The 12,560-nt window shown below is 43.7% G+C and overlaps 1 protein-coding gene across 3 annotated transcripts in view; it reads left to right on the top strand.

Annotated features, from left to right (window-relative positions):
* RECK (reversion inducing cysteine rich protein with kazal motifs) overlaps positions 1 to 12,560 on the top strand; it is a 631,029-nt gene that overhangs the window by 395,047 nt on the left and 223,422 nt on the right. For 2 of the 3 annotated variants that reach the window (XM_029589885.1, XM_029589887.1), the window contains one exon: positions 11,568 to 11,690. The exons of the other annotated variant lie outside the window; for it this stretch is intronic. In XM_029589885.1, coding sequence (XP_029445745.1) covers positions 11,568 to 11,690 — 123 coding nt within the window. The remainder of the gene's footprint in view (positions 1 to 11,567; positions 11,691 to 12,560) is intronic. 3 annotated transcript variants of the gene reach the window in all.

The raw sequence follows: 12,560 nt of genomic DNA, 5'->3' as shown, positions 1-12,560 counted from the left end.
ATGGTAATAACCACATATTGATCCTTCTCACCTTTCAATTTCACTATACCACTTCAGACCTTTCTTTTTTCTCTGATGTATCTGAAAAATGTTTTGTCACCTCTCTTAACCTTTTTGGCAATCCTTTCTTCCACCTGACTTTTTGTTTTCCTGATTACTTTCTTCATCTCCCTCAGTTTAGCCAGATATTCTTCCCTTTGTTCCTCTTTTTGGGATCCTTTATATAACTTGAATGCTGTTCTTTTTAATTTTATTATTTTAGCCACCTCCTTTGAGAACCAGATAGTTTTCTTATTTCTCCTTGTTTTGTTTACTTTTTTTTACTTATAGATCAGTTGCCTTTGAAATTTTTGCTTTTACTTTGGCCCACAGTTGCTCCACTTCTTCCATTTTCTCCAAGTTTCACCTCCAGGAATTTCCCCATTTCAACAAAGTCCATATTTTTGAAGTTCAAAACTCTGGTCTTTGTGTGACTTCTCCATATCCTATTTGTGATATCAAACCATACAGTTTGATGATCACTGGTGTGAGGTGGTCCCCCACCTAGACATTTGAAACACTATCCCTATTTGTGAGCACTAAGTCGAGAATAACTCCCTTCCTCATGGGTTCCATAACCATTTGTTTGAACATAGTCCCTTGCAGGGCATCCACTAACTCTCTACTGTTAGATTCTGCAGAAGGGATCCTCCAGTCTACATCTGGCAGATTAAAATCTCCAACAATCCCTTCTCCCTTCCTTCCAACCTTTTGGATATCTTCTACCAGCGTTCTGTCTAGTTCTTCCATTTGAGTCAGAGGCCTGTAAAACCACTCCAGTAAAATGGATGCACCATACTTTTTTTTTTTTTTAAGGATAGCCCATAATGCTTCTTCTCTATCCTCTATTCCTTGCAGTTCAGTTGCTTGGATATTGTTTTTGTCATAAAGACTTGATACTCCCCCTTTTCTGTCCTCTGTCCTTTCTTAACAAGTTATAACCTGGTATGGCCGTATCCCAATCTTGAGATTACGTGAACCATTTATCTGTAACAGCAACAATGTCCAAGTCTGCCTCCACCATTAGGGTTTACAGGTCTGGGATTTTATTTTCTAGACTATGAACATTTGTGGTCATAGTTTTCCAGTGTGTCTCATTCAGTTTACTGCTTAACTTGGACTTGTTTTTGCTTTATTCAGCTGACTTTTGTTATCCTCTTCACCCATTTCTTTTTTCTTTGTTTTTGTTTTCTTTATGTTTTTGGGGGTTAACATTCTAATGCCTCTCTGCCACCCTTGTCGTTTTGTTTAAATGCCTTATGGCATAGGATTTGAATTTATCTCTTCATATCCTTTTTCCTGCCGCAGACAGATGTAAGCCATCTTTGACACAAGAACATAAGAACATGCCATACTGGGTCAGAGCAAGGGTCCATCAAGCCCAGCATCCTGTTTCCAACAATGGCCAATCCAGGCCATAAGAACCTGGCAAGTACCCAAAAACTAAGTCTATCCCATGCTACTGTATGGACTTCACCTCCAAGAAGTTATCCAATCCTTTTTTAAACCCAGCTACAGTAACTGCATTAACCACATCCCCTGGCAACAAATTCCAGAGTTTAATTGTGCATTGAGTGAAAAAGAACCTTCTCCGATTAATTTTAAATGTGCCACATGCTAACTTCATGGAGTGCCCCCCTAATACTTCTATTATCCAAAAGAGTAAATAACCGATTTAAATGTACCTGTTCTAGACCTCTCATGACTTTAAACACCTCTATCATATCCCCCCTCAGCCGTCTCTTCTCCAAGCTGAAAAGTCCTAACCTCTTTAGAGGCAGCGGCGGCACGGGAGGCAACCGGCCCTCATCTCGGGCCTTCCCCGGATCCCGAGCCGCGCAGGAGCAGGAAACTAAAAATTAAAAGAAAAAATAGCAGCACGGTAAGCCCGCCCAACCTCGGTGACGCCGAGACCGCGGCGACATAAGCCCTTTAAAGGGCCCCGACGGCCCTGAGGCAGCCATCTCCCTTCCTGCCCCCCTCCCCGCGCGGTTGGCGCTGACCCATCGGGGTCAGGGGAGGCTCGAGAGGCAGCGGCGACGCGGGAGGCAACCAGCCCTCATCTCGGGCCTGCCCCGCACAGGAGCAGGAAACTAAAAATTAAAAGAAAAAATAGCAGCGCGGTAAGCCCGCCCACCCCCGGTGACGCGGAGACCGCGGCGACGTAAGCCCTTTAAAGGGCCCGACGGCCTCAGGCGTTGCGCGCCTAAGGAGCGCGACAAAGGGGCCACCCCTTTGTGCGCCCCTTAGTGCGAACCGGTGCCAGAACCGACGGACAGAGCTTTCACAGAACCTCCACGGCGCCAGCCCTGCTTAATCTCGTCCACTCTTCTCATCAAATTACTTTTTACCCTTACCAAACTCTCAGAGCTTGAACTTTATACGTCACGCAGAAATAAAAGCATCCCGGATTCACAATCTCCTCTAGCACGGGCTGCCCAGCTTCTCCTTTCCCACCGTCCTTCTTAGCACGGAGAAGAAAGATGCTAACCTACCCCATCCCAGTCTTATACCATCGCTACCATTCCTGCATATACTCCTCCCATCAACTCCCAACAAGGACATCCAGATCCCTCATCCCAATCATGACCTCCCCTTTGACCCAGCTCCTGGGGCTCACCTTATTCTCTTTAACTCTCTTTAATGCACAGTCTCTGACGAAGAAAACACACATCCTCAATGACTATCTCCTGGACACTAAGCCAGACATCTGTGCTATCACAGAATCCTGGCTAAAATACTCTGACATAGCTCTAATCAATCAACTTCCCACACACATATATGACTTTTTCTCAATCCCCAGGCACAAGAAACGAGGTGGCGGCCTTCTTTTAGCCTCCAAGAAAGAACTCAGAATTACCTCACATACTATCAAGTCCGCTTCTAAACTGGAAATGGGCTTATTCAAATCGAAACAACTCCAAATCCTGCTAGTTTATGCCCACCAGGAGTATTAGACGCAGACGCCTCACCCCTCATAGAAGCTATAGTGAAACATATCAACATGGATCTACCAGCTATAATCATGGGCAACTTCAACCTCCACATCGATACCACACCTCTCTCTTCCAACTGCGAAGCTCTCCTCTCCTCCCTCAGGGCAATGGGCCTTAATCAAATCGTTAACAAACCCACCCACAAGGCAGGACATACGCTCGACCTCATCTTCATCAACTCCAACATTTCTCGCGCCACTGCTCTAGTCTGCACTCCAGTCCCCTGGTCAGACCACTTATTGATATCCACCACCCTTACCACTAAAGAACAGCCTAACACCCCTCAGCACCAGCCTACCATACACTTTAGGAAACCATGCGCATCCGACTTACTCAGTGATCATCTGTCCAAGGAACTCACCAATCTGGATGTATCCAGTCCCAACTTAGCGCTACTTTCCTGGCACATATAACTGAAGGAGTAGCAAACAAACTATGCCCCTCAGTTGTTAAAACTATTAACTCAGCGCAAAAAGGAAAACAACCCTGGTTCTCCCTTGAACTCAAACGGTTGAAGCAAGACCTCAGACACAAAGAAAGAAGATGGTGCAAAGACCCCAACACTATCAGCATACAAAGGAACCCTCCATCTATACAGGACCTCCATTCTACGGACAAAAAGAGAATTCTACGCCAATAGAATCCACGACCTACAATTCGATGCCAAGGCTCTCTTCTCATACGTCTCACAGATTACAAAAACAGCCCCCCCTACTATCCCAGATGAACAGGCACAATCTAAGGCTAGTGAGCTCACTCAGAAGAAGATTCCTAACACCCTCGCACTCCTCCCCTCCAACACAACCCCCCCCTCCACACTCTCCAATATCCCCAATCACACTGGAGCCTCTCTTGACACTTTTGAATTAATCTCTTCCAGTGAGATTGAGTCCCTACTGAAGAGACAGAAGCCAGCCAGCCACCCGGCAGTCAATATCCCAACTAAACTTTTGCTACTTATCCCAGACACCATCTCTGGACCTTTGGCGAACATTATAAACTGCTCTCTAACACAAGGTATCTACCCAGACAGATTAAAAAATGCCTCTCTCAAACCCCTCCTCAAGAAACCTAATCTTGACCCTAATGAATTATCTAACTTCCGCCCCATCTCTAATCTTCCGTTTCTAGCCAAACTCCCAGAGAAACTGGTCAATACACAACTTTCAAAATACTTGGAAGAACACGAAATCCTATATCCTTCCCAATATGGCTTTCGCAAATCTCGCAACACAGAAACCCTCCTCATCTCCCTAATAGACCGTATCATCATGGGACTAGACAAAGGTCACACTTTCCTATTAGTTTTTCTAGACATCTCGGCGGCGTTTGACACAGTTAACCACTCCATCCTTCTCAATCGACTCTCAGACATTGGTCTATCAGGATCGGTTCACAAATGGTTCAACTCCTTCCTCAGTAACAGAAGCTTCAAGGTAAAAATTAACAATAAAGAATCTCCCATCATAAAATCTTCGCTAGGTGTACCTCAAGGATCTTCCTTATCACCTACCCTTTTCAATATTTACCTCCTCCCCCTCTGCCAGCTGCTAATGAACCTAAACTTAATACATTACCTCTACACAGATGACGTGCAGATTCTGATTCCTATAACAGAATCTATCACAAAAACACTCACTTTCTGGAACAACTGCCTACAATCCATCACCAGCCTCCTCACCAGTTTGAACCTGGTCCTTAATACCGCCAAGACTGAACTCCTTATCTCCTCCAACCAAGACAATTCCCCTCCACAGACCCACCCCAACATTCAGGTCACACATGTAAGAGACCTCGGTATTATCCTCGATAACCGTCTAAACCTAAAGAAAGCTAACAACACGACGACCAAAGATTGTTTCTATAAACTTCAGGTTTAAAAAGACTCAAACCCCTGTTGTACCTCCACGACTTCAGGACAGTCTTACAAACCATGCTCTTTGCCAAAATAGATTATAGCAACGCTCTCTTCCTCAGACTCCCCATCTCCACCACCAAACCTCTACAGATGCTTCAGAATGCCGCAGCAAGAATCTTGACCAACACCAACCGTGGAGAACACATCTCCCCCATCCTCCGGAACCTACACTGGCTGCCAGTAAACTTCAGAATCCTACACAAATCCCTCACCATAATACACAAAACAGTCCACAATCATCTACAGCTCGACCTTGAAATCCCTTTCAGACTCCACACCTCAACCAGACCAATTAGAGAAGCATACAAAGGAACTCTGCAAGCCCCGCCAACCAAAGCCGCACGTCTCACCATCACGAAAGACCGGGCATTCTCGATAGCAGGCCCTACTATCTGGAACAACATCCCCACAGATCTTAGATTGGAGCCATGCCATCTAACATTCAGAAAAAAACTTAAGACATGGCTCTTCTGCCAAGCCTTCCCGCAACCTTCTGAAGCACACTAACGGCCCTTAGCCACAATTCACGAACTCTGGAATTAGGAACCCCTAAGCAGCCAATATATACAAACTACTAACTTGTATTCTTATTATGTTCTCGGCTATTTGCCTCCTTCTACTCTTTTTTTCCAGCTTCCTATGCTTCCAAGTTTATCCACATTGTTGATTGTAACTTTGCTCCTTTTGTTAAATGATTGTTTATTGTAAAAGTTCCTCCCCGTTCTATGTAAACCGATTTGATATGGTTATTACCATGAAGGTTGGTATAGAAAAATGTCAAATAAATAAATAAATAGGGGAGCTGTTCTATCCCCTTTATCATTTTGGTCACCCTTCTCTGTACCTTCTCCATCGCACCTATATCTTTTGAGATGCAGTGACCAGAATTGTACACAGTATTCAAGGTGCGCTCTCACCATGGAGCGATATAGAGGCATTATGACATTTTCCATTTTATTCACCATTCCCTTTCTAATAATTCCCAACATTCTGTTTGCTTTTTTGAATGCCGCAGCACACTGAACCGACAATTTCAATGTGTTATCCACTATGACGCCTAGATCTCTTTCTTGGGTGGTAGCTCCTAATATGGAACCTAACATTGTGTAACTATTGCTTGGGTTATTTTTCCCTATATGCATCACCTTGCACTTATCTACATTAAATTTCATTTGCTATTTGGATGCCCAATTTTCCAGTCTCACAAGGTCTTCCTGCAATTTATCACAATCCACTTGTGATTTAACTACTCTGAATAATTTTGTATCATCTGCAAATTTGATTACCTCACTCGTTGTATTCCTTTCCAGATCATTTATAAATATATTGAAAAGCACGAATCCCAGTACAGATCCCTGAGGTACTCCACTGCCCACTCCCCTCCACTGAGAAAATTGTCCATTTAATCCTACTCTGTTTCCTGTCTTTTAGCCAGTTTGTAATCCACGAAAGGACATCGCCACCTACCCCTTGACTTTTTACTTTTCCTAGAAGCCTCTCATGAGGAACTTTGTCAAATGCCTTCTGAAAATCCAAATATACATCTACCGGTTCACCTTTATCTACATGTTTATTAACTCCTTCAAAAAAGTGAAGCAGATTTGTGAGGCAAGACTTGCCTTGTGTAAAGTCATGCTGACTTTGTTCCATTAAACTATGTCTTTCTATATGTTCTGTGATTTTGATGTTTAGAATACTTTCCACTATTTTTCTGGCACTGAAGTCAGGCTAACCAGTCTGTAGTTTCCTGGATCGCCCGTGGAGCCCTTTTTAAATATGGGGGTTACATTAGCTATCCTCCATTCTTCAGGTACAATGGATGATTTTAATGATAAGTTACAAATTTTTACTAATAGATGTGAAATTTCATTTTTTGTTCCTTCAGAACATAGTCGTTTTCTATTCCATAAATTGCCCCAGCCTCCAAAATATCCAAAACTTTGTTCCTTACACCAAGTTTTGAGCCATGTATTTAATTTTTGTATATGGCTTAGTCTCTCTTTCCCCTTTCAATGAACAGATAAAACTTCTGAAAAGGCAATGGTGTTTGCCATGGGACTAATCTGCTTTACCAGAGAATGGAGATCTCTCTGTACCACCTGGATGCTATTTCTAGCAAGGTCGTTGGTACCCAGATGGATGATAATATCAACTACAGCGTCCTTGCTTTCTTCTTTGATTTCATTGACTATCTGAAAAGCGTTTCTACCAGCCGATGATCCCGGAAAGCTTTTAACTATAGTGTTCTCCTCAAAAACAGTTCCCAAATTAGTGCCTCTGATGACTGAGTAACCAAGCACAGCGAGCTTTTTCTTAATGGTTATTGCTTTTATTCTGGAATTTTTGCGTGCATTGGATTTCTTCTTTCTTTTCAGATACCACTTCAATCTCCCTTGCGTGTCTTTCCTCATCACAGGTCTTACTCTCCTAGAGCCCACAGTGATCCATTTGTTCCTGGATTGATGTACGCTTTTTGTAAGTGGGAGGGGGGGACATGTGGGCTGCACCATTATGAAGGATGGGTGTCTTTGGGTCACAGGTCTTGTCCTACCTGTGCCCACTGTAAACAACTTTTTCAAGGGCTTTTGAATTCTCCTTGGTATTGGGGAAACGATTCCTGAATTATACTGTACAGGTCTTTTGGAATCTATGATCTTTTGGGATCCTGCCAGGTACTTTGACTTATATTGGCCACGGTTGGAAACAGGATACTGGGCTTGATAGACCTTTGGTCTAATCCAGTATGGCAAATCTTATGTTCTTAGTGGGTGAGGGTTTCTAGGTAGTTGCTGGTATTTTCTTTATTTTAGCTAATTCAGCTTTAAGGTGAGCAAACTCCGTTTTCATGGAAGAGAGTTTTGAACAAATGGGGCAAGCCCTAAGTTTGCAGATGATTTGCCTCAAAATAAAGGCTCCACAATTGTTACACTGGATAGTCTTCATTTTGCTCAATTAATTTGATGGAGAATACCTAAAGAATTGATAAATTTCTAAATTATCTTCTTTCCAATTCTTTATCCAGGTGGACTATATTAGAAGAACAAGCCTGTGGGTGGGTAGTGGGGTAGGGTAGGAAGGAATTAAACAGTGAGCACTTTAGTCTCAAATTATTTTCAAAGCACCCCCAAATCTCTAGTAGAAACCTGTATTCTGAGTTCCTCAGTTCAATAACAGACTTTGAAATTAGAATAATACTAGTAAATTCCCATTACAAAGCATAAATTAGAAATTAGAGTAAAAACTAGCAAATATTATTCCACCTTTCTTTTTGCCCCTTTTAGTTCAACAACCCCACACTAGCCAGTTAGTAAGTACAGAAAATCTCTATTCAGAACTCAATTAGGCAGTCACACAACAGAATAACAGATTCAGAACAGACAGAACAGAGAATAATATATCTTGAATAAATAGAAATATTTTTAAACTTGCAGAAGCAGGATTCAGGTACAATGCTCTGTGCCCAATAGGTCATATTTTTGGTGGCGGTCGCTTCAGCGCACAGGGTCAGTGAGCTCCAGGCCTTAGTGACTTATCCACCTTATACTAAGTTTTATAATGACAGGGTGGTCTTGCTTATGCACCCTAAGTTCCTGCCTAAGGTGGTGATGTATTTTCATCTTAATCAGTCAGTCGTCCTGCCAGTTTTCTTTCCTAGGCCCCATTCGTACCAAGGCAAACAAGCGCTGCACACAGTTTGGACTGCAAACAAGCCTTAGCCTTCTATCTGGATCAGACAGAAGCCCATAGACAGTCCACCCAACTTTTTCTTTCTTTTGATAAGAATAGTTTGGGTGTTGCTGTTGCCAAACAGACACAATCCAGTTGGCTAGCAGACTGCATCTCCTTCTCTTATGCTCAGGCGGGACTGCATCTTGGGGTCTTATCAAGGCTCATTCCATCAGAGCCATGGCAACGTCGTTGGCCCACTTGTGAGCAGTTTCCGTGGAGGAGATCTGCAAGGCTGCGATATGGAGGTCTCTCTACACTTTCACATCACATTACTGTCTGGATAGGGATGGTCAACGTGATAGTAGGTTCGGCGAGTCTGTCCTCTGGAATCTTTTTGAGGTATAGAACACAACTCACCCAACCTAGGGAGCGTTCTTTGGGTTCAGGCTGTCTCCCCCTCTGGTACCGACCGCACCGGTGGTATTGTGTCTTTTGGCATCTGGTTAGGTGTCTGTTGGTCCCCTTTTTGTGTTGGGGAGCACCCTGTAGCTAGGGATTCACCCATTTGTGAGGACTACCATCCTGCTTGTCCTCAGAGAAAGCAGAGTTGTTTACCTGTAACAGGTGTTCTCCAAAAACAGCAGGATGGTAGTCCTCACAAAACCCATCCACCACCCCATGGAATTTGATTTCTCCTATTTTTTTATTATTTTATTTTTATTGTAATTCTGTGTTACAAGATTGGAGGGACCCTGCGTGGATGTGTGGTTTAGGGCATTCTGGGATGCTCAGTTTGCCTAGTCAAAGTTCTAGAAACTTTTACATACGTTTTCTGTATTGGGCTCCATTTAATGATGTCAGCCATGTGTGAGGACTAACATCCTTCTGTCCTAGAAGAACACCTGTTACAAGTAAGCAATTCTACTTTACAGAGAGTGGATGTGTGGAAGGGCCTCCTAGTGGATGTGATGGAGGAAAAAACAGTATCTGAATTCAAGAAAGCATAGAATAATAAAGGGGATCTCTGAGGTAATGATGGGAATTGTAAGACTAGATAAATTGGACAGATGGACAGACTAGATGGACCATATGGATGGGGAACAGATAGTGATGAGTGTGTGTGTGTGAGAGAGAGCGAGAGCCAGAGGTGGTAAATGGGAAGGGGGAAGAAAAGGTGAGAACGTGAAGTGGTAATGGGAGTGGGGTGGGGGCAGAAAAAGCCAGAGTTGGTCATTGGGAGGGAAGTATTTGAGATACTCAGAGATGGTGGAGAGAGTGTATGAGAGACGGCCAGAAGAGATATTGGGGGGTGGGGGGGAGAAGGGAGGAGGAGAAAGTGAAAAGGGGGATGGGGACAGGGGGGAAGACAGAGAAAGAGGATGAGGGATTGAGATAAGTGTTAGAGGTGGAGATTTGGGAAAAGAGAAAAGCAGCAAGATAGTGGGGCAAGGAGAGAGAGAATTTGGTGGGGGCAGGGGCGATGAGGGAGGGAGGAAAGGTAGGATGTGATGCAGGGGAAAAAGGTGTTTTTTAGGTGGGGGATTACTGATGCTGGGCAGAGAGGTGAAGCAGATGAAAAATAGTCAGGATGTTGGGCAGAGGATACAGAGAGCAGAGGGGAAATGTTTAACAAGGGATGAGGCAAGAGGTGTTAAGTTGGGGCTGCTGAGGGGAGAGGAAAATGTTATGTTGGGGCTGCTGAGAGAGAAACCGGTAGAGATAGGGTGGGAGGGATTGACAGAGACTGGTAGGAGGACTGAAGAAAATTGTTTCGGATGGAGTAGAGGGACTGAGAAATGGAGACTACTGGGGGAGAGAGAGAGAATAGTGGGAAGACTGAGAGAGATTGCTGGAGGCAGGACAGGATTGAGAGAGAGAGACTGCTGGCACAGGGTGGTAGGATTAAGAGACTGGGGTGAACAGGGCAGAAGGATTAAGAGACTGGGGGACAGTTTGGGCAAATTTAGAAACTGGTGAAACAAGTTGGGAGGAGAGAGAAAGAGACTAGTGGGAACAGGATAGAATTGAGAGAGACTGATAGGGACAGGTTGGTAGATGTGGATAGGTTTGGAGGATTGAAAAAGGCACTGGTGGAGGTAGAGTAGCAGTAGGGATTGCTGGACTAGTGGAGACAGCGAAGCAATTGAGAGAGACTCGTAGGAACAGGATGGGATTGAGAGAGATTAGTGGGGATACAGTGAAGAAACAAAGTCAGGGATTGATAGAGGCTGGGGGATAGTGTGGGGGAATTGAGAGAGGAGGAGACTAGATATTGATTGGATTGGATTTTTAGATTTAATTACTTGCCTTTTCAAATTTGAGTTTAAGGTAAGTTACAGTCCCTGTCTGAGAGTTTACAATCTGAGTTTATATTTGAAGCATTGGAGAGTGAAGCAGCTTGCCCAATGTCACAAATAGCATCAGTAGGAGAAGTGGGATTTAAACCCTAGCTTTCCTGGTTTATGCCCCATTGCTCTAACCTCTGGGCTACTCCACCAGGAGGGGGAAGATGGACAGAGACTGGTTGGAAAAGGATGAAGGAACTAAAAGAGAGAGAAACTGGCAGGGTTAGGGTAGGGTGAATGAAAGAGCAAGATGGTGGCGATGAGAGGGATCCCCACCCCCACCCACCTTGAAACCCTTTGGTACTGTGTATTCTGGTTCCTTGGCTCTTGATGCATGAAAGGCAGTCTGTTTTAGGCAGATAGAGGCAGTTAGATTGGTGAATACCAATCATTGTCAAAATTCCCTAGAATCACTATTAAGGCTTCATTACATCAAGTTGTACAAATCTAAAAAATATTCCAAACTCAAATTGAAATCCTCCTGGTTTATGCTAGACCCGAAGAATAGGGGAAATAAATCTGTAAATGTTTAACACAAGTTAAAAAAAAATCGTTTTGTGTCTTGTTTTTTAATATATACATTGCTAATTTTTTTTAAAGGTCATGGAACATCATTTAACATAGGCTGCAATGTGTGTTCTTGTGTTGCTGGAAATTTAATATGTTCTATTCATCAGTGCCTAAATGAGCATAGCTCTGAAGATGAACGCCGCATGTTTACAGGTATTAACATCCACTTTTATTTCATCTTTTATTTTAGTCAAATTCTGGAATTTTTGTAAACTATTATAATTGTAAAAGGACCAGAAAGAAAGTTGAAATAATGGTGAACATTTTCTTTAACTTTTTATTTATCAAGTGGCATAACCAGTAAACAAGAAATAGAAATACATTGACCAGAAATCCCAGAATACAGGCTCTTAAGACAGGGGAGCTTGAACAATACTGAAGGGGGGCATGCTTTTCTCACAGGACAAGCAGTATGGTAGTCCTCACATATGGGTGACATCATCAGGATGGAGCCCAATCATGGAACACTTTTGTCAAAGTTTCTAGAACTTTGACTGTCATCTACTGGGCATCCCCAGCATGACACTAACCCTGCATCCAGCAGGGGTCCCCCTTCAGTCTTCATTTTTCCGCGTAGCAGTAGCCACGCGGGTTAAGGAGCTCTCTAGAAATTCCCGACAGGAATTTTCTTCACGGAACTTCTTTCAAAATTTTCAAAACATTTTACCCCATAGGGGTCTCCCTATCGATATCCATAATCCGTGGTCAAACGGTAAGGCTTTACCCTCGTTTGCGGTCGATTCCCGTCAAGTTTTCCCTTCGGGGCCTACCGGCTATCGACCATACCACGGCTAAATTTTTTTCAAGTCATGGCGTTGGGTTTTCGTCTGTGCCCCGACTGTCCTCGGACAATGTCCATCACAGACCCGCATAGGGTTTGGGGTCCGACCATGACATGAAAACTTGCACCAAATGTGCCCAAATGACACCGAAGGGCCGTAAGGCCCGCTCAGAGAAAATTGACTTTCTCTTTCAGTCAAAACCCCCGACTCCCTGGGGGGGGCGCTAGCACAGCGGAGCAGA

This window comes from Rhinatrema bivittatum, chromosome 2 (genome assembly GCF_901001135.1).
Source record: "Rhinatrema bivittatum chromosome 2, aRhiBiv1.1, whole genome shotgun sequence".
In the NCBI taxonomy this organism is placed as follows: Eukaryota; Metazoa; Chordata; class Amphibia; order Gymnophiona; family Rhinatrematidae; genus Rhinatrema; species Rhinatrema bivittatum.
The sequence above is the reverse complement of the archived record's forward strand: the minus strand, read 5'-3'. Positions and strand labels throughout refer to the sequence as shown.